The sequence below is a fragment of the Schistocerca serialis genome, chromosome 3 (genome assembly GCF_023864345.2).
Source record: "Schistocerca serialis cubense isolate TAMUIC-IGC-003099 chromosome 3, iqSchSeri2.2, whole genome shotgun sequence".
In the NCBI taxonomy this organism is placed as follows: domain Eukaryota; kingdom Metazoa; phylum Arthropoda; class Insecta; order Orthoptera; family Acrididae; genus Schistocerca; species Schistocerca serialis.
In genome coordinates, this window is record NC_064640.1 from 362,424,353 (window position 1) to 362,446,205 (window position 21,853).

Below are 21,853 nucleotides of genomic sequence, written 5' to 3' on the forward strand. Positions count from 1 at the left end.
TCATTTATTGGCAAATATAATAGTGCTTCTGTGTAGCTGTCCATGGACACTTCTCATGTTGTAAATTGCATGTTGGTTTTTCACACTACTGCTTTAGTGCATAGATGAGAGTTATAAACTAAACATTGCATCTTTACTTAATAAAATTAACCAATACTTGTCACTCATGCAAAATTAACTGTAATAAATATTTCTAAATGGAATGTTAAATGAGCAAGAGGAACCACCACCACCACCACCGCTAGTTGTTTCTAGGGTGAAATATTTAGTGCTAGATACACAAATAAAAAGTAGGAATGCCCTCCTAAGCTTTTGAACTCTCCTAAACTTTCTGATGTTTAAACACACTGAAGTACACATACTAGTGATGTAACGTTTACCAAAAGCATTCAGTTATCAGCACACAATTGCAAAAGACATTTGGTCTCCTGAAATCAAATCAAGAAGTAAAATGGTTCATGAACATCCTGTACTTGCACAAAAAGTACATTTGTTGTCTGAACATCTTTTGTGCAAAAATGCTTTTGTAAGCAGGAATGTTAGAAAGGTACTTGAGAGATAAATTTGGCTGTTGTTGTTTAGCAGTCATGTAGTAATTTAGTATGAAGTGAAGTTACACATATCTTATATTTTGTATCTGCAGTATTTTCTCTGTCTCGTCAGGTCTGAGTTGAAGTGGTTATTTCGGAACTTCTCAGGATGTTGTGGTACTTAATGCTGTAAGTGTCTGCAAGGCTAATGAATGTATTATGAAGATGACATGCCTTACACACACAGGTACCTTGCAATGAAGTAGACAAGTTTCTGTGGAACAAAGTTATTTTTTCATCCACTCTGAACAACAAGTAAAACTGGAGTGGGCAGGGTTTTCTGACAATAACTTATGATAAATAAAGATTCATATTCCTGGAATCTCTCTCTCTCTCTCTCTCTCTCTCTCTCTCTCTCTCTGTCTGTCTGTCTCTCTCTCTCTCTCTCTCTCTCTCTCTCTCTCTCTCTCTCTCTCTCTGTGTGTGTGTGTGTGTGTGTGTGTGTGTGTGTGTGTGTGTGTGTGTTTTGTATTGAACATTTCAATAACTGAGCAAGAGGAACTTACTTTTCTTTAAATTGGTAGCACTGACATGGTACATGTATTCAAACAAGAATAATGGAGAATTGAGTTAAGAAAACAGAAAGAGAGTGAAAACGTTTTCTATGCAAGAGAAGACACAGAATGTATTGTAGCTGAAAATACTGAAATAGGTTACATTTGTTCAGTACATGTAACAATTCTCTCCACTGGAAACAGGAATTTTGAGAAACAGGAACTGTTGGATTATGATGATAAAAAAATACTAAAACTGTAAATTATCCAGATTAATTTAAAAAGAAATTCATTTTTACAGCAGTGAGACAGATGAACATATGAACCGGTGGCTCACGATGTTAGGCAAATATGCTTATGCCTGTAGTGTTCAAGACAGTTACTATTTCATGTTATTCTGTTAGAGGATCACGCTCAATTGGGAACAGCTTGCAGTGATTATGCTGCAACATTCTGAGAATGGCTTATCATGACAGCCTTTTCAGATGTAACCACATTTCATGTATATGATAAAATGAAGTTGTGCAGGCACTGAGTTTAGAGGAATGAAAATCCATGTGCTATGGTGCTCTCTGATCTGCCTTCTGTAGGCCATTGTTAAACCCACAGTGACTTGTATCTTTTTTTTAAACATTCCGTCAAATTACACAATTCCAGAGCTGCCACAAGGGATCAGCTTAATGACAGTCATAGTGAGGGTGGTGATAGTGGTGGTGTGCTGTGCTCTTTTCTGAATGAGATAGCCCATGATAATAAGAATAAGGGTCTGAACCTAAAGTACATAATGTTCACCAGATTCAATTCCATATGCCCTGTAGAGTTTTGTCAAAAGAAAACATTGTATCACATTCCTGTGGCTGAAATTGCTGATATGTGTGGCCATATAATGGAAGTGATAAGACTAGTTGTGTGACTGCTACTTTCAAATGTGTAATTGGAAGTCAAATATCTTGCAGTCATAGGTTATGTTGGAAGTGACACTCACATAAACATCTCATTTGTATAAACTAAGAGTATAAAGAAATCAAAATGATGGGGTTAGAAGCACAAATTCTTGTTTCATAATGTCATTCCCAGAAATCCTTACAGTAAGTATTTAAAAGTAAGTGGTGCCACAGAGTGCAGTTAGTATAAGTTGTCATTACGTTTCTTTGCAAGATACTGAAAATAAACACAATTTGCATATAAACTTAAACTGTCACTCAAATCATTTGTATTGTTCTAAATGAGTCTTCAATAATAACCTATAGAAACATCATGGAGATACTCGTTTTTTGAAACATTAAAACTGTCATAGTCAACAAGAGAACATTTAATTACACTCCTGGAAATTGAAATAAGAACACCGTGAATTCATTGTCCCAGGAAGGGGAAACTTTATTGACACATTCCTGGGGTCAGATACATCACATGATCACACTTACAGAACCACAGGCACATAGACACAGGCAACAGAGCATGCACAATGTCGGCACTAGTACAGTGTATATCCACCTTTCGCAGCAATGCAGGCTGCTATTCTCCCATGGAGACGATCGTAGAGATGCTGGATGTAGTCCTGTGGAACGGCTTGCCATGCCATTTCCACCTGGCGCCTCAGTTGGACCAGCGTTCGTGCTGGACGTGCAGACCGCGTGAGACGACGCTTCATCCAGTCCCAAACATGCTCAATGGGGGACAGATCCGGAGATCTTGCTGGCCAGGGTAGTTGACTTACACCTTCTAGAGCACGTTGGGTGGCACGGGATACATGCGGACGTGCATTGTCCTGTTGGAACAGCAAGTTCCCTTGCCGGTCTAGGAATGGTAGAACGATAGGTTCGATGACGGTTTGGATGTACCGTGCACTATTCAGTGTCCCCTCGACGATCACCTGTGGTGTACGGCCAGTGTAGGAGATCGCTCCCCACACCATGATGCCGGGTGTTGGCCCTGTGTGCCTCGGTCGTATGCAGTCCTGATTGTGGCGCTCACCTGCACGGCGCCAAACACGCATACGACCATCATTGGCACCAAGGCAGAAGCGACTCTCATCGCTGAAGACGACACGTCTCCATTCGTCCCTCCATTCACGCCTGTCGCGACACCACTGGAGGCGGGCTGCATGATGTTGGGGCGTGAGCGGAAGACGGCCTAACGGTGTGCGGGACCGTAGCCCAGCTTCATGGAGACGGTTGCGAATGGTCCTCGCCGATACCCCAGGAGCAACAGTGTCCCTAATTTGCTGGGAAGTGGCGGTGCGGTCCCCTACAGCACTGCGTAGGATCCTACGGTCTTGGCGTGCATCCGTGCGTCGCTGCGGTCCGGTCCCAGGTCGACGGGCACGTGCACCTTCCGCCGACCACTGGCGACAACATCGATGTACTGTGGAGACCTCACGCCCCACGTGTTGAGCAATTCGGCGGTACGTCCACCCGGCCTCCTGCATGCCCACTATACGCCCTCACTCAAAGTCCGTCAACTGCACATACGGTTCACGTCCACGCTGTCGCGGCATGCTACCAGTGTTAAAGACTGCGATGGAGCTCCGTATGCCACGGCAAACTGGCTGACACTGACGGCGGCGGTGCACAAATGCTGCGCAGCTATCGCCATTCGACGGCCAACACCGCGGTTCCTGGTGTGTCCGCTGTGCCGTGCGTGTGATCATTGCTTGTACAGCCCTCTCGCAGTGTCCGGAGCAAGTATGGTGGGTCTGACACACCGGTGTCAATGTGTTCTTTTTTCCATTTCCGGGAGTGTATTAAGGGACAGTTTGTTAACAATCTCATTGTACAGAAATTTTCTGTAACTGATTGGCTGCTTTTTGCTGAAATAAAGGAATAAAAATCTAGAGAAATAATTTCCTAAGGTGACTGACCCACTAATAAGAAGACAGATTCCCGTACATCATATAATCTCCCCCCCCCCCCCCCCGCCCTCCCCCCATTTGCCCTAATGACAGCCCATACACACCACATCATTGTCTGCACAAGACTTCAAAGCATTGTGGAGTCATAGTGACATAAGATCACTCACCAGCTGCCCATTACTTATGGGCACTGATAATAGCTGATCCCAAGAGATGTGCATTATTATTGATAGAATTTTGACAGTCATATAATGTGGGCAAACAGAACAGTACTTTTTCTGTAGAGTTTACTTTGAACCAGTCTATATGATTTGTGCAATGGCTGAATGTACAGTTCTGTAGTGGGGTACTGTAGCTGAACAGACTGAGTACACGAGATCTATCAGGTCTCTGTGTCATTAACATGTGAGATTTGACGAAAAATGTCACACGAATCCAGTTTCACCTTGAAAAAATATTCTGTGTATCGTGATACCACCACTGGCCTGAATTGTACAGTGTTGGCAAGAGGGCTGAGTTAGCTTGTGAGGGTTTTGATGCACTCTTACCAATTTGTATATGGACTCATCAGTACAGATCACATTTTCCCATTTTCATAGTGTGTGGTGGCAGTTTCTGCTCTTATTTATCAGAAATATCTTGGTGGTATGTTGTGTCCTATACAAAGAGGTAAGAAACAGTTCCAGATTGCAGTATGGCTGCTCACATGTTGTCACTGAACTTTGAACTGTTTCTCTGCTGTGGGCTGTGGTTTTGTCTGAATGGATGCTGTGGTTTTTTTTTTTTTTTCTGAATGTATGTATGTACATTCCACCATTGGAAAAACAGACTTCGTATAATTTTGAAAGTGGTACCCTTCATTTTTGTCCTGAATGAGCTGGGCACAATGAAATATATGGGTGCTAGGCAGCCAGCCAGTCTTCCAGCCAGAGCAGTGCCTGAAGGTCACATAGTAAAATGGCACACCAAACATTCATTAAAAAGACACACACTAGTGTATACACATTAATAGATACATAATAATTTCTTGAACACACCACATATTGGCAAATGAAACTTGGTTTTCAGTTAATGTCATGTGGAACAATTTTACAAATGAAAATAGCTGATGTATAAGAGAAGTAAATTGGTGAAGTTAAATATATTGGGAATTAGTGAGGTTTGGATACAAATTGAATAGGACTTTTGCTCAGGTGAGTACAGGATTATAAATACAAAATCATATTGGGGTAATGCAGGAGTACTTGTAATAACGAATAAGAAAATAGGGATGTGGGTAAGCTACTATGAACATAATGGTTAATGAATTGTCATAGCCAAGTTAGACGCAAGGCCAACACCCACCACAGTAGTACAAGTTTATATTCCAGCTAGCTCCATACATGATGAAGAGAGTGAAGGAATGTAGTATGAGATAGAAGAAATTATTCAGATAGTTAAGAGAGAGATAAATTTAATAGTGGTTGGGGGGACTGTAATTGGAGAGAAGGAAAAATAACAGGATGATATGAACTAGGCGAATGAAATGAGAGGAACTAAACTGGTAGAATTTTGCACAGAGCACAGTTTAATTATTGTTGACACTTGGTTTAAGAATCACAAAAGAAGAAAGCGACTTGGAGACACTGGAATGTTCCTCTTTAATTATATAGTGCTAAGACAGAGATTTTGGAGCCAAGTTTTAAACTTTTAAATATTTTCGGAAGCAGATGTGAAATCTGATCATAATTTATTGGTTATGAACTACAGACTAAAGCTGAAGAAATTGCAATTAGGTAGGAAATAAAGGAGATAGGACCTGGGTCAGTTGAAGGAACCAGAGGTTGTTGAGCATTTCAGAGGGAGCATTAGGCAATGTTAACTGAAACTGTAGAAAGGAATACATTTGGAAAAGAATGGATAGCTTTGCAAGATGAAATAGTGAAGGCAGTAGATGTAGTAGAAATCTGTGGATAACGCAGAAGATATTGACTTTAATTGACAAAAGGAGGAAAAACAAAAATGCAACATATGATTCAGGCTAAGGGAATTACAGACATCTAAAAAATGAGATTGACAGGAATGGCTAGAGGACAAATGTATAGCACGTTTATAGCACTTGCAGACTTCCAGAAAGTTTTTAACCACATTGACTGGAATACCCACTTTGGAATTCTGAGGTAGCAGGAGTAAAAAAGAGGGAGTGATGGCTATAAACAACTTGTATGGAAACCAGGACACAGTTACAAAAGTTGAAGGGCATGGAGTTGAAGCAGTAGTTGCAAAGGAATTGAGACAGGGTTGTAGCCTATCCCCATTGTTGTTCAATCTCTGCTCTGAGCAGGCAGTAAAGGAAACCAAAGAAAAATTTGGAGAAGGAATTAACACTCAGGGGTAAGAAAAAAAAACTTTGAGGTTTGCTAATGACATTATAATTCTGTCAGACAGTGAAGGACTTGAAAGAACAGTTAATGGGATGGACAGTCTCTTGAAAGGTGGATATAAACATACATCAGTGAAAGCAGGACAAGGATAATGGAGCACAATTTATGTAAATTTGGCGATACTGCAGGAATTAGATCAGGAAATGAGACACACAAAACATTAGATGAGGTTTCTTATTTGGGAAGCAAAATAACTGACGATGGTAGATGTAGGGAGGGTATTAAAAAAAATGTCTATAGCAAGGAAAAAATTTCTCAGGAAGAGGAAGTTGTTAATGTTGAATATAAATTTTAAGTTTTAGGAAGTCTTTCTGTAGGTACTTAACTGGAGTGTAGCCTTCTACAGATGTGAAACATGGACAATAAGTTTTTGAAATATGGTGCTACAGAAAAATGCTGAAGATAAGGAGGGTAAATTCTGTAACTAATGGGGTGGTACTGAATATGATTAGGGAAAAAAGAAATTTGTGGCACAACTTGACTAAAAGCAGGGATTTATTGGTAGGACACATTCTGCGAAAGCAAAGAATCATCAATTTGGTACTGGACGGAAGTGTTGGGTTGGGGGTGCAACAATTGTAGAGGGAGGCCAAGGGATGAAAATAGTCAGCGGATGCAGATGAATGTAGGTTGTAGTGGTTGCTCAGAAGTGAAGAGGCTTGCACAGGATACAGTAATGGGGAGAGCTGCGTCAAACCAATCTTCGGATTGAAGACTGCAACAACACACAACAACAAACAATTTTCAAATAATTTTATTTGCCAGAAGAGTTATATCAAAACGTCAACACAAACATTTTGTAAGAGAGGCACAAACTTTACTTCATTTTATATACATTCTTGTGTAACTGACCTTCATTAATTCTTTATAGCAACTGAACACTTTTCCTCAAGAAGAGTAAACAGCAATCTTCTCTAAGAAGCAGGTTCCAGGTTGCATATGTACCATCTGTTTTAATGATTTGTGGACGATATTTGACATAAAATTTTCATGGCTATGCCACCTAATGGACCTAAAAGCAAGGTCCCTGAAGGTGATGCACATCCTGTGAGGGGTGTTGGTTGAGGGTCTTGGCGAGCAGACAAGGAGTATTTTATAAAGCTCTTGTGCTGTCCTAATGTGTTCAAAGCTGCTGCATAGTTTATTAATCAGTGACACCTAAAAGGGAATTAGGCTGGCTACAGGTATTGCTGTGTCACTCTCATATTTAACCTGTATTCTGGGGACTGGCACTTCACATAAACTCCTCATGGCTGATGTGCATACAGAATCTTGGCTGTTCCAGAAGCACCAGCATTCCAGTCCCTTGCTGTCACTGCTGTGGAATCTGTTTTCACAAATTGCCTGCAAGCAGCAAGGCTACTTGGGATCATAGAAAAGTATGACCTTCTCGCATTTGGTATAGGACGAATGCCAATCCTTATATAGTAGTGGAGGTCACTTCTAGCTAGAGTACTGAAGAGGGCCAGAATTATTTTAGATTTATTGAATTCAAAGTGGGTCTGTACTCCCTTTATATGTTTTTAACACAAAGTTTCATGCCATACTAAAGGAACACCACAATTACATGATAGGTAATATTTATGGATGTGTCTGAGTGGGACCACCATCCTGGCCTTTTTTTTCCTGTGAGCATGCCTTGAAGATCTATTTACCAAATAAGTTCACTGTATTGAATGAAGAACAGTGTGTAACCATTAAAGCACTGGAACACTTAAGACATACTTGTGGTGCAATACTTTTTACCTGCTCCAACTCTCTTGAGTACCCCTCTCTGTATCCATTGTATATCCAGACTTTGGTTAGCAAACTCTGTTTTGGAGGAGATTTTAACTTGTAAAAGTATTGCTGCTGGTAAAAAGGCTCAAGACTCGTTTGACATAACTGAACGCTTTGTTTGAAAATAATTTGGAGTGGACAGAGTGTATTGATGTTTGTACTGACAGTTGTTGTTTGATGTCTGGCTGTTATGGAGAATTGCAGACCCTTATTTGAAAGAAAGCTCTAGATTCAATGTGGACCTGTTGCATCATTTGCTGAAGTGCTTGCCTCAGAGTATTTGAGTCCTCAACTGAATCTAGTCTTAAAACATGTTGAAATAAATTTACAAAAACATGTCTGGTGAAAGCAAGGTTTTTCAAAAAATTTATGTGAGGGTATAGAAGTTGAAGCATATAAATCTTCATTGTACCACTGCCACTCATGATGACACTCCTGTGCAGTGCACTTTCTTGTACATTTTAGTGATGGCAAGAACAGTTTTCTTGAAGAAAAACATGAGTATGTGGAACGCTTTGTGGAAACAGATTTTTTGGTTTAGTCAGCCTGATTATATCATATGTTTGAAAAGTTTCACGTGTTGAACATGCCCATTTTAAAATTAACCAAGAGGATTCAGCTTATAGGAAAAACGTACAACTAAACAAAAGAAAAAAAATTAATTACTGTGGTACCGGTGATTGTTTTAGATTGTTGCACAAGTTTGTAATCCAATGAAGTTAATTTGTCTTGCAGTATAATCTGCTTTTCAGTTTCACCTACCTGAACTTATCTAACAAATTAATGTGGATTCATGAACTATTTAGACCCAAAATCTGAATTTACCTCTATATAGAAAGAAATTTTTTAACGTTTCATTGAGATTGTACACCAAAGACAAAATTTAACAAGCATGGAACTTTATGACTTCTGGGTAGCAGTGATAGATGAAAATCTGCTGCTCACTGGTAAAGCTCTTACTCTTGTTCTTACTTACTCTTACTCTCCAGGCCCCACAAACTGCAGTCAGTTTATGGTCTCCTCAAGTAGCCTCCTCCAGTGTTCTGTCCCTGGCATCTTCTTCCCTTGCTCCAGGTATCTGAATATCCTTGGCCACCTGGTCTCTCCATCATATTTTTGGTCTGCCTTAAGGTCTCGACCCTATGGGTTTCTTCTCCAACACTTCTCTCAATCTTGATTCCTCCTCTCTTCCATAGATGTTCCTTGTCCTCGTACTGGCTTCTGCAACAATATCTGGTCCATTATATACCTCCCTGAGCTTTGTTTTTTCTTCTTCACTCAGCAAACATTAATGCCATTTGTAACACCCTATTTGAGCAGAACTGGGTTTTGATAGTTCCTGTTAATAAAGAGAAAATATTGTGGAACAGGAATGAGGGTGGCTGTATCCAGTCTGATTCTGATGTTTGAGAAATTGTGTAGTGAACAAGCTCAGAAATCCCATTAATTATATTACTCATAAATCTGTTCATTAAATAGTTTTTGAATTTAATATATGAGTTTTGTTTATAATTATATTTTTGAAGTAACGTACCTACATCAGTTGTGCACTTTACCTGCATTGGATAGATTAGTTAGGACACACTAGAATAACTCTGATCTATGAAGGCTGCAGGGAATCAAAAATGTTGGGGACTATTGTGATAGACAATAAACTGCTGCCTGTAAAACAGACAACTCATAAATGGCATATCTCCTTCCAGCAACTTAGGAGATGATATATTTTTCTCACTCATCTATAAATGTGGCACAGTCTGATGACAGAAGGCTTCTTGGTCCACTTAGAAAGCCCACCAATATGTGTTGCATGTATGTGACAGTATAGCTGATTATAATTTATATTCAGACAAAAAGAGCAAGGACAAGCTTAGCAGCTGACCATTTTAGCGGGCAATGAGTGGTATGCATTTAAAGGAATTTTGGGAAATATCCAACCTTCTCCTAAATTATTAGGCAGGATGTTTTAATCTGTTATCCAGTTGTTTGTTGACTGATCAGATTGCCACACTTAATTGAGTTATTATTGTAGGTAGTTCCTCATAATTCTTTCAGTGTGTTAATTGAAAATTCTAACACTGGAACCAGTATAAACATTTGCTATTTTTTTTTCCCCAGATGTACCTGCAAGTGGAATGTATTTTATGACATATGATGGACTTCAGAGAGTGCTAAGTACCAATGAAATTGGCATTTTGGGAACAATATTTGCAGGTGGCTCTGCCGGTATTGCTAACTGGTTAGTTGGAATGCCAGCTGATGTACTGAAAAGTAGACTGCAGACTGGTAAGTTCCTACATATTGTTGTTTCCGCTGATGTATGTTTTGTCAATCTTTTTTGAGTTATGTAGTGAAGTATGATTGAAGAGTAGAAGAGAATTCAAACCATCTTTTCTTAATTTGTTCTTATTTAGATACATCATGATGATTGGTGACGTGGCTGCATGTCACCAAATTCATTATTGCCTGTACAATTATATAAGATTAATTAAGTACACGGCTCACCACAACAGCATGAGGCTTCACGGAATGTTCTTTGTAAAACAGCAAAAACCTGCTTTAAACAGACACTGAGATTTATATTTATTATTAACTAAGCATTTTGGATAATTTCATTTTGAAGTGACACTCTTGAGCTTTAGTTTCTCTACGTAGCTCCTATCAACACAACACCAGTTCTAAAATAACTGTAATGGTGGAAGCTATGTTGAACACCATGATTGTTATTTGAGGGTGTAACCAAGTTGCTGAAATACATAGTTACTAATAAATATAAATTGTAGTGATATGGAGTTTTTGTTATTTTTTATGGTTTGACATACAGACACAGAAATAAGCTTCATATATTTGATTATGTATAATGTAGGCCTACATTGTTGTTTCTAAAGTGTATCACCAACAGTTGAAGGTAGTTTGTGTTTTCTAAACATTCATTTTTATCAGTCCGTGCTTCAGTGCTATGAACTGTTTAGACCACTCGGAGATTAATGAAACACCAAATCCAAAAGCTGCCTTCCTCACATATGTTTGTCAGTGAGCCAAGTGTGCTTCCAGTCTGTTGAAATATAACATGATTCTAAAGTATTTTTTGATAGCATGGCTTATGGGATGAACAAATGTGTGTGTTCTTCTGATTTTGGATATTTTGCTTCCGATACATGGGGAACCACCTTACATTTAATTTCTTAGGAACCACTGTCTCCAAACCTGAAGAAATATTGTTTCCATTGACACAGTATTGCTCATATAATTCGAAATTGTATTCCATTTACTAGATACATTTTGATATTTCATTAACTCTTGTTTTCTTTGTTTTGTGTTTTTAATTTGTGTTACATCAACATAATAATTTAAATATTATTGAGGGTTATTTGGAATGTAAGGAATGATAGGTCGCAAAATGGAAACCACAGTGAAAATCAAAACCGTTTTATTTGCAACAGTTAGCTACAACTTCCAGCTACTTATCTCCATAGTTGCTGATCTGACTTAGACATTTGTTGTAGCATTTTACCAACTTTACAAACACCCTTGTTATAAAAGGCAGCCACCAGTTCTTTCTGCCAATTCTCTATGCTGGCCTACAGCTCGTTGTCTGTGCCAAAATGTTGTCTTTATAGCCAGCGGTTCATGTGAGCAGAGATGAAACTCGGAGGGAGACAATCATGGGCTGTATTGTGGGTAATCAAACATTTCCAATTGGAAATGATACAGGAGCATCTTCGTTGCCCCTGCAGAATGCGGCTGAGAATTGTCTTGAAGAAAAAAACACACAACAGTTATGTAGTGTTGGCTGCATAACTTAATGCGAAATTTCTCACCAGGCCCTCGTACTTGGCGGAAGACACTATTGTTCTTACTATCTTTATGTGCTCCCTGTGTGCTCAGAACTAAAAAGACAATGTAACGTGATCGATAGGTAAAATTTCATCGGATTTTCACTGTGGTTTCCATTTCGCCAGCGATCATTCCTTACTTTTCGAATAACCCCTGTATGTTTTTTTCTTAAGTTTTATTCATAGTGAACAAAAAAACTGTTCCATTTTCTTGCATGATGTGTGATAGAAATAAAGTTAAATATTGTGTCTTCTTACAGCTCCAGAAGGAACGTATCCAAATGGTATCCGTGATGTGTTCAGGACACTGATGAAAGAAGAAGGGCCCACAGCATTATACCGAGGAGTTACACCTGTTATGTTGAGAGCATTTCCAGCAAATGCAGCATGTTTTATTGGTTTTGAAGCATGCATGAAGTTTCTTGACTGGCTTGCACCATCCTTATAATAGGGTTGATGCTAGAAATTTGAATGTGCTCATAGTTATTTTTCTTACATGAACACCTCTTTTAAAAAAATATGTTAATCATAAAAATTTTACTTGCCTTAGTTTGTACAATTTAGTGTATTATCTATTTTTTGGAAGATTGTTGTAATAATGATAAAAATTTCTATTTTGTAATGGTTTCTGTTTATCGAGGTGTATTTTGTAAATTACTGGTTACAGAAAAGATGATGATGTTTATATAACTATTTTTATCATTGAATTGTTGATTTTTGTTTGCATGTGACATATTTTATAGAAAACTGGAATAAACAGTATTTTGTTATGCAATTATGATATTCTTTCAACAGATAAAGTTCCTTCTTCAATGTTAAATCTTATTATGATTTTTGAACTTATATTGGGAAGTCTCACCTGAAAGTATTTGTCTGAGGTGTAGCTTTGTTTGAAATTATAACATGGACAATAAACAGCACAGAGAAGGAGAGAATAGAAACTTGTGGAATGTGACATTACAAGAGAATGCTGAAGGTCATGTGGGCAGATCAAACAACTAATGAAGCAATACTACATCAAACTGAGAAGAAGAAAGCTTTATGAAACAGCTTGATTAAAATCGAGGATAGACTGATGGGACATATCCTGGGGATTGTAGAGGAAGACCAAGACTTGAGCACCGTAAACAAATTCCAATGCCTGTAGATTGCAGAGAATTGCACATGGTAGTCTTAGTATGGAGAGCTGCATTAAACCAGTCTTTGGGCTGAAGACTACAACAGCATCATTTGGTCATTGTTTTGTAACAGCTTGTTCATTGTAATAAATTTAAAACTTTGAGGGGCCTGTCACTGGCAGTAATAATTACAGGCCATATTTGACACTATTTTTCATTTGAAAAGAACCTATTTGAGTCCCCATCTACAAACATTGAGTTATTCTCTTCTTTTAGTTGTTTTCCCCTGCTTAATTTTCTGCATGTACTGTAGTAGTTACTTAACAAAAACTTCAGACAATAATGAATTCTTTCTCTAACCAACTTAAGTTTCAAGGAAACTGTTCAATGTTTAATGCTTATGTGTCAACATTCTGTAATATTCTACTTAGTGGACTGGACAAGTTCCAACAGTGTGGAAAATAATGGTTTTTCAAATCAGTCTCAAATACGTTTCTGAACAATGTTATTAACGTAAGTGTTCTTGCTCAGTTGTGCCATATTGCAATGAGCTGTGGGGCATGAAGTGTGGTGTAGCCACTAACATCACTGTCTAACGTGCTGCGGGTCACCATTTTGATCCTGACCACTGGAAACTGTTTGTTATTTAGTACTTATCATTTTTGGAATGTTCTCAAAATTTGTTATGATTGTACTGTTTGCACATTCTGGTGTACATTATATTTGCAGTTCTTTTAGCCCAGGAGTTCCAATCGTTCTGGCTGCACATTGGTGTTTGTAATAAATGTGCTTTCAGTTCTAAGTGTTGTATGTCACTGGTGACACTGCGTTCAGATTTGGACTTGATTGTGTGGCATGAAATTGTTTCATCTGTGCCACTGTGGGTCTAGTCGAGCAATGTAAAAACTGTCGTCTACATGGACATCCATACATTCTGGGTACCAATGGATTCCAAAACAGCAACAAGTCAGCTGCACATCAAGCATCCAGCAGTGTTTTCTGGAGATACTGGTCAGGTTCTGAGGAAATGGCTGAAAGTATTCAACTGAGTTGCTAAATACAATTTGTAGTATGACCTAATGTGTTTGGCAAATGTGCACTTTTACTTGGATGGTACAGCTTAGCAGTGCTTGGAGAACTGTGAAGAGAAGCTTGATAGCTGGGACAAATTCCAGGCTGAAATGAAGAAAATATTTTGTCACAATCAGCAGCAAGTCTGCTTAGCAGAACAACAATTGGAGAACAGGGCGCAACATCACAATCCTACATACAGAAAGTTTTGGCCCTGTGAATTGGACTATGACAAGCTAACAAAATCTGACACTTGATGACAGGGTTGCAGAAGGCATATATCAAGCTATTCTGGTAAAGGATGTCTCAACAACCAAGCGGTTCATCAAGCTGTGCCAGCACATTGAGGAAATTCAACAGAAAAGAGATGGTTGAATGAAGTACGACTGACTCTCAAATGTAGTCCCTATGGTAGTTGTGGAGTACCCCACAACGTCACCTCTCTCATATATCAGGTAGTGAGAGAATAGATACAATATTTTATGGCAACCAGAATTGGTAGATCAAGTAAGCAAGAGAGAGCATCCCAGTACTGTATGTCAACACCATACATCAGGAAGTAACAGAGGATGCTGAAGAAGAAGAAGAAGAAGTATGTCTAAGTTTAAACACCAGACTCAGCCAATTCAGACTTTAGCCGCAGCTGTCAAATGACAACCCAACACCTGACCAACACAGGTAAAATCACCTCCTTTGCCAAGTATAATGTTCCACAAAAGAACGTACGCCAGGAGGACGGGAGACAACATGCCAGTGTGTTTCCAATGTGGATGCCCAGGACACATTGTATATTATTGCAGAGAAAGAAGCTGAGTTTTTGACTACTATTATGCTGCCAGATGTCAACCATCAGAACAGTTTTTTTTCACACAAATCGACTGGAGATGATTATGGTTGACTTGCGGCATGGAGCCCATCACCATACCCTGGATGAAGTCTTTCACCAAAATGCCATAGCAGTTCCCCATCTCCATACAGAGGTACCTAGCAGTGGCGGCTGTTGTGTAAGAGCACAAGTACATGTGAATGGTCTAACTTTTCACACCATGTGGATTTATTGTTTATTTTTCTTTGAATGCTGTGAAACATAATGTAAATGCAGTAATCTGAAATACACAGCACGAAGTCTATTGTGCTGTGCTAAATAGCTCCTTTAGACTCAGTGAAACTTGGCATCAGGTTCATGAGCACACCTTCACTCGTGCATGCCTTAAGGAGCTTCTGTGCATGTACAACTGGTGTAACATAATTGCGTTACGGGCCAAATACATACAGATTTGATAAACAATGTGTACAGCTTATGGCATGCTCTGCTAGCCCTTACCACTCAACTAAAAGTTTACGTCAATGCCACCATAGTGCAGCAGACTTTTATCCACATTTGCTTGGCATAAATCTTGCTAGGCAGTAGCACACTCCACAGATATGCCAATTCACTCACTATATAGTAAAATTTGATCAGACATCAATATATGTTGTAGTTATACTGACAGAAAAACCCATTTTGTGGGATTCTGAATGAGATATAGTACATTAAGTTTTGGGTTTTATCGTACAGTAATCCATTTGAGGTGCTGAGAACCATAAAGCTCATCATTGTCGATTGTGAGACTGTAGCGCTTATTCATGCTTCTGACATCTGTTGATCTTATGGTGGGTCAGGTTTATCTGCACTGTAGACCCACATTGTACGTATATCTGAATATTCACGAAAAGCTATCTCACTGGTTTCTCTGATATACACTTAAATATGAGGGGTCAAGGATTGTGTGCTTTGGCCCTTATGGTTCTCAACACCTCATTTCTATTCTAGTCAAGTGACCTTGCTGGTAGATAGTACAACTCGAATTGATTAATTTCCACAAACAGCAGTTTGTGTTTGGAGTTGGTTGTTTACTGTGCTGGACTCGGCTTTCCTGTTCAGTGTTAACATGAACTGTGTTGAACCTGTATTAAGAGCTAACAGAAAAGAAAAGGTCCAGGAAAAAGTTAGCCGCAAAGGAACTAGGGCCTCCCAGACAAGATGTGTTGTTTCAGAAAGTGACAAAATCAAAATCAAATAACCATGACTACAAGCGAAAATTTAACAAAAAAATTGTATAATAAGTGTAAGTTTTTGTGTGGGTGTAATGTAAGAATGCCTGCTTTTCATCCTAGAAGTTCATTCGTTAACTAATACGTGAATTAGGATCTTGTACATTCGTCCAAAAAAATCAAAAAGTACGAAAACTCCCTCCTGCACAAAAATACGAAAAGCTTAAACGTTATTTTGTTCTTGCCATAAACTGTACTTAATTACATACAAAGCAACAAAATTTCACTAAAACAATTCTTCCTTTTTGCAGATGAGGTATGCACATTATTATTATTATTATTATTATTTCCTTCACTTTCCCAGACGTTAAGTCCGGTTAAAAATGGAGTGACGCGGACCTTGATCAAGCGTCACTTCCTTTTAACTGTACGGTATGTGTTATATTGCATTTAGGAACTTTCGGGTAATTGAACATGTATCAATAATTACGGATTTCTGTAGTTGTATATATATGTTTGGATGTAGCTGTATTGCATTGATGTACTGGTGGATATTGTGTGGTATGACTCCTGTAGTTGATAGCATAATTGGTATGATGTCAAAGTCCAAATGGCATAACTTTGAACTCATAGAAGCCTTCAGGTGTTATGTGCATGTCCATAGCTGAGAATTACCTTGCTCCTTTCAAGCAGCTGAGGGAGTGATCAATGCATGGCAATAGGTAAACATCTTTTTTCTGAGATTTGGTACGGTCAGTGACAGTCAACACAGAAATGCTGTGTGTCATCCTCGTCCTTTACAAGAACTGAAGGAGAGGACCACGGGCACACTGTATGTCCAGGAATTTATTATTATTATTATTATTATTATTAATATTATTATTATTACTATTACTGACAGCACCTGAAGGTGTATAAATATGTTAAGCATAACTGTTATACAGCAGATGCTATTAATTCTGCACACTCATATTTATCTGAATTTAACAATTTGTGAACACCCAGAAGGTACACCTATGGGCTGCTGCCACTGGTATATAGCCACCAAATTCAGGAAAACTGAGTGAGGGGACGCTCACCGAGATGTCAGGAAATCTCATTGATAATCTCACTGACAGCCAGCCTATCCAGTTGCTAGTTGACCTCAGAGCTTCCTTTTCTTTAATGTCAAAAGTTTATAATCATCAGCTAAATAAGACAATGTTCCAATAAATGAAAGCAATAGCACTGAAAGTCCCAAATGAAAAATAAATCTGGCTGGCAGGAACATGTATTTCAAGAATAACAATCATCAGTGAAATGAGGTTTAGTCATCAGTCAAGATGTTCAATTGAATTATGAAGATTTTGTTGATCACAGTGGTTGGTTAAAGAGAACTCAGGATCATTATTTGTCGTGAGCAGCCACAACTGAACCCCAAAAGTATATGCATAGGAGCAGCCAAACCAGTCCAGGAAGGGCAACTTAGTGCCGATGGTGAAGAATAGCGCCCTGCTACCATTACAGACAACGTAGGGGGAAAACATTACTATCAAACCGCCAATAGGATCTGGTCTAACCTACAAACAATGTTAGTTAGTGATAGTCATCTTTGCCAGTTGTCAGATGCTTTCAAATCCATGATGGAGAAAAAACAGACCAAGTGCCTGCAGTAAAACACTATATCAACACGGGTTCATCCGAAACTTTGGCAGTACTCATATAGGGTGTCGCCAGCTGAAAAATGGGTAATCCGCAAGGAAGTGGAGAAGATGCTGCAATATGACATCACTAGACATTCCTGGACATACAGTGTGCCCGTGGTCCTCTCCTTCAGTTCTTGTAAAGGAGGAGGATGACACACAGCATTTCTGTGTTGACTGTTGCTGACTGTACCAAATCTCAGAAAAAAGATGTTTACCTATTGCCATGCATTGATGACTCCCTCAGCTGCTTGAAAGGAGCAAGGTAATTCTCAGCTATGGACATGCACATAACACCTGAAGGCTTCTATGAGTTCAAAGTTATGCCATTTGGACTTTGTAACAATCCAGTATGATGAACAATCTGCTTCAACACCTTAAGTGGATGACATGTGTTCGTTATCTGCATAACATTGTCTTTCTTTGATGATATTTGAAGAGCATCTGAGCCACCTGGCAACAGTCTGAAGTGTGTTCAGACTTCAGGCCCTGTCCGAATAAAAAAATGTGACTCTTCCTTGCCTCAGAAATAAATATCTTGGGGATGTCCCTGCCCAGAGAGAAAATAACAGCAGTCACAGATTTTTCAACTCCTCAGTGAATTTGTGGTGTGAGTAGTTTTTTGGAAGGTGCTCGTACTATCGGTGATTTATGTAGGGCTTCTGACCAAGATACATCCCTTGCAAGACCTGTTGTAGGGAGACACCAAATTTCCCTGGAATGAGGCACAAGGAGGATCATTCCTTGTCCTTAAGGAGGCATTAACATATTCTCCAGTTCTAGCAAACTATGGCGAGAATTCTGAGACAGAACTTCATGCTGATGCTAACAGTTATGGCATAGGTGCAGATATAGTGCAGTTTGTGGAAGGTGCTGAAAAGGTGAAAGCTTATTCTCCCAGAATACTTTCAAAGTATGAGGGGAACCACTCTACAACAGAGAAAGAGTGCCTTGCAGTTGTTTGGACCATCAGAAAGTTCTGGCCTTATTTATTTGGTAAACCATTCACCATTCTGATGGACAACCATTCCAGCCATTCTTTCTACTGGCTTACCATAATGAAGGATCTGTTGTGTTGATGGGTGAAGTGGGCTCTGAGGCTTCAGTAGTTCAACATCACAGTGGTATACAAAAGTGGATGCAAACACAAGGACATTGACTGCCTTCCAAGAAATCCTGTGGTGGAATACAGCAGCATGATGCTGCTTAACAGAAGGAAGAGCCAGCAGTACTGGAAGCCATAGAAGCACTGAGGGAGGAGGAACCGACCAAAGGAGAATTCCACTTAATAAACAGAACATTGTATAAGATGAACTGTGACCCAGTGTATTGGAAATGGTTACTCCTCGTCCTTGCTAATCTACATCCATCTGTCCTGAAGTATTCCATAATCTTCCATCACCTTGTCATCCTGGAATCTGTAAAGAATCTAGATGCAGGTATCACTGGCCAGGTCTCTACTGATCTGTTAGACACTATATGATTGCCAGTTGACAGAAGCACATGCTACAATCATATCCAGTGCATCTGGTACCAATTCCGCTTGCAGAAACGTTATTCCACCGAATTGGAATCAACTTCTTGTGGAAGTTCCCAAAGTTAATGAATGGGAATTGCTGGACAATTGTTCGGACTGAAGGCTAGTATCAGAGATAATTTCACACTGCATTACCCACAGAATGACAACTGCCTACTACCCACAGAATGATTTAATAAGACAGTGGCACATACGCAGTCAATGTACACTTATATCAATCATGATATTCACTTACAACACAGCAAAGCATGACACTATGAGCTTCACACCATTCTTCATGGCCACAAGGCCAAAACAACAATGGATACACTCTTCTCATTTCTGGTGGATGGTACTCAAGATGACTACATGAAACATCTCATCACCAGGACTGTAGAAGAAAGACAGCTAGCTCACATGTGGACCCAGGGTGCCCAGAACAAAGGTCAAGAGCTCTATAATGCCAAGCACTGGCCAATGTGATACAGCCTGGAAGACTTGGTATGGATTTTTATGCTTGTGCAGGAAGTGGGACTAATGGAAAAGCTACTAAAGTGGAACTTTGGACTCAATCGTATCCTTTGTCACTTCGTTGTATGTCAGATACAAAGTTGACAATTATGAATCTTCATCAAAAAGACAAAAGCACAGACACATGTCCATGTCCTAAAACAGTCACGAGGTGCATATCAACAACGAGGCTTCTCATTTAAGGCAACTGAAGACTCACTCAATGATCATGAAGCTTCAATAGGAGGGGCTGCTTCTCATGGTAATCATAGTGAAGAGGATGTGTCAGCATGACCAGAAAGTGAGGATTCACCAGTGCTACCATGCAGATAACCATTGATGAGATCTAAATCCAGGATGTTGTAACTGGCTCAAATGAGAATTTTTGAAACAGTAGGTCTCTGTTTCTCCGGAAGGGGGACTAATACTATAATCTGTGGTGCATGCAGTGTGGCATAGTTGTTAACATTGCTGGCTGGCCATCTGCAGGTCACCAATTCAAACCCGACCACTGCCAATTATTTGTTGTTTAGCATTTATTATATCTGGAAGGTTCTCAAATTTTGTTATGTTTATAATGTGTCAATGCTTGTATAAATAGCATAACTCTTCATCCTGTTCTTGTCTGCCTGTATTGTAGTGTTTTTAATAACCATGCATTCAGTGCTAAGTGTTGTACTTCACTGACAACCCTGCTTTCAGATTTGGTCTTGAGTGTGGTTATGATGTGATGATATTATTCAGACTACATGCTAGTTGCTAGGTAGGAACTTATGGCACAAACAGCAAATCCATGATCTAGGAATGGCTCAATAAAGTGAGTGCTCACTGTCACTAGCCCTGAAGCCCCAACATAGTGTGTACTGTATTCCAGAACTTCTGGAATATTTAAGGCAATGAACTTGTAGATTCGACACAATCATTATGATAGTACAGTAGCCACTAAATTGCATTCAGACAAAGGAAAATGTGGAAGGTATAGGTCCTGAGCTACCTCTCTTAATGGTCAGAGATTCCTAGCAGTGTGAGAAGTCAGATTGTTTTGCCAGAATATCCTGCCTTTTCCAATGAATGTAATTAGCATTTATAGACTGACACAGCATTAGCAAATTCACATAAATTGAGACAGAATCTCGAATATAGGTAAGTCATCCCAGTGAAGATCATAAAAGCATTCCTCAAATTCTCTCTTAGCTTCCAACAGCCTTCATCATTCCGCTGATGGTTGTAGCCTGTTTCCCCTACAAAAATTTCTCATCCAATTAAACAGATTTATTATGTGGGCGGTATGCTGTTCCATTATAAAGTGTCAGATCACCCCTGTGGCTGTACGTAACTCAACATTTATCTCTTGTGTTATAGTATGCAATACTACACAGTTTTCACATTGACAGTTCACAGTGGTGCTGTGTGGCCAGATGTTTCACATATGGAAGTTAGGTAACAGTCATTAACAGATAGGAACATACACTGACGATCCAAAACATTATGACCACCTGCTTAATTGCTTGTTTGTCTGTATTTGGAACAAAATACATCACTGATTCTATCAGGGGTCCGACAGTCTGCTGGAAGGTTTGTGGAGGCATGTAGCATTAGATGTCTATGCTCAGGTCATATAGTTTGTGTAAATAATGGGCCACTAATTTGCATATGTGGTGACAGCACCTGATAGCAACCCAGACGGGTTCCATAGGATTTACATCAGGCAAATCTGGTCACTGAAACATCAACACGAGTTCACTATAATGCTCCTCAAACCACTGTAGCACAGTTCTGGCTCTGAGACATGGACAGTTATACTGCTGAAAGATGATATCACTGTTGGGAAAGACATCAAGCATGAAGGGATGCTGGTGGTTCGCAGCTGACAGCATGTCTTTGATTACTTCCAAGGTTCCATGAAAGCACAGGAGAATGTCTGCCATAGCATAATACTGCTCCCACCAGCA

General features: G+C 39.4%; 1 protein-coding gene across 1 annotated transcript in view; it reads left to right on the top strand.

The window, feature by feature from the left end:
* LOC126470172 (congested-like trachea protein) overlaps positions 1-12,659 on the top strand; it is a 180,277-nt gene extending 167,618 nt beyond the window's left edge. The window contains exons 5-6 of the mRNA XM_050097818.1: positions 10,253-10,420; positions 12,231-12,659. Of these exons, the coding sequence (XP_049953775.1) occupies positions 10,253-10,420; positions 12,231-12,418 (356 nt within the window). The 3' untranslated portion in view covers positions 12,419-12,659. The remainder of the gene's footprint in view (positions 1-10,252; positions 10,421-12,230) is intronic.
* The last annotated feature ends 9,194 nt before the right edge of the window (positions 12,660-21,853 follow it).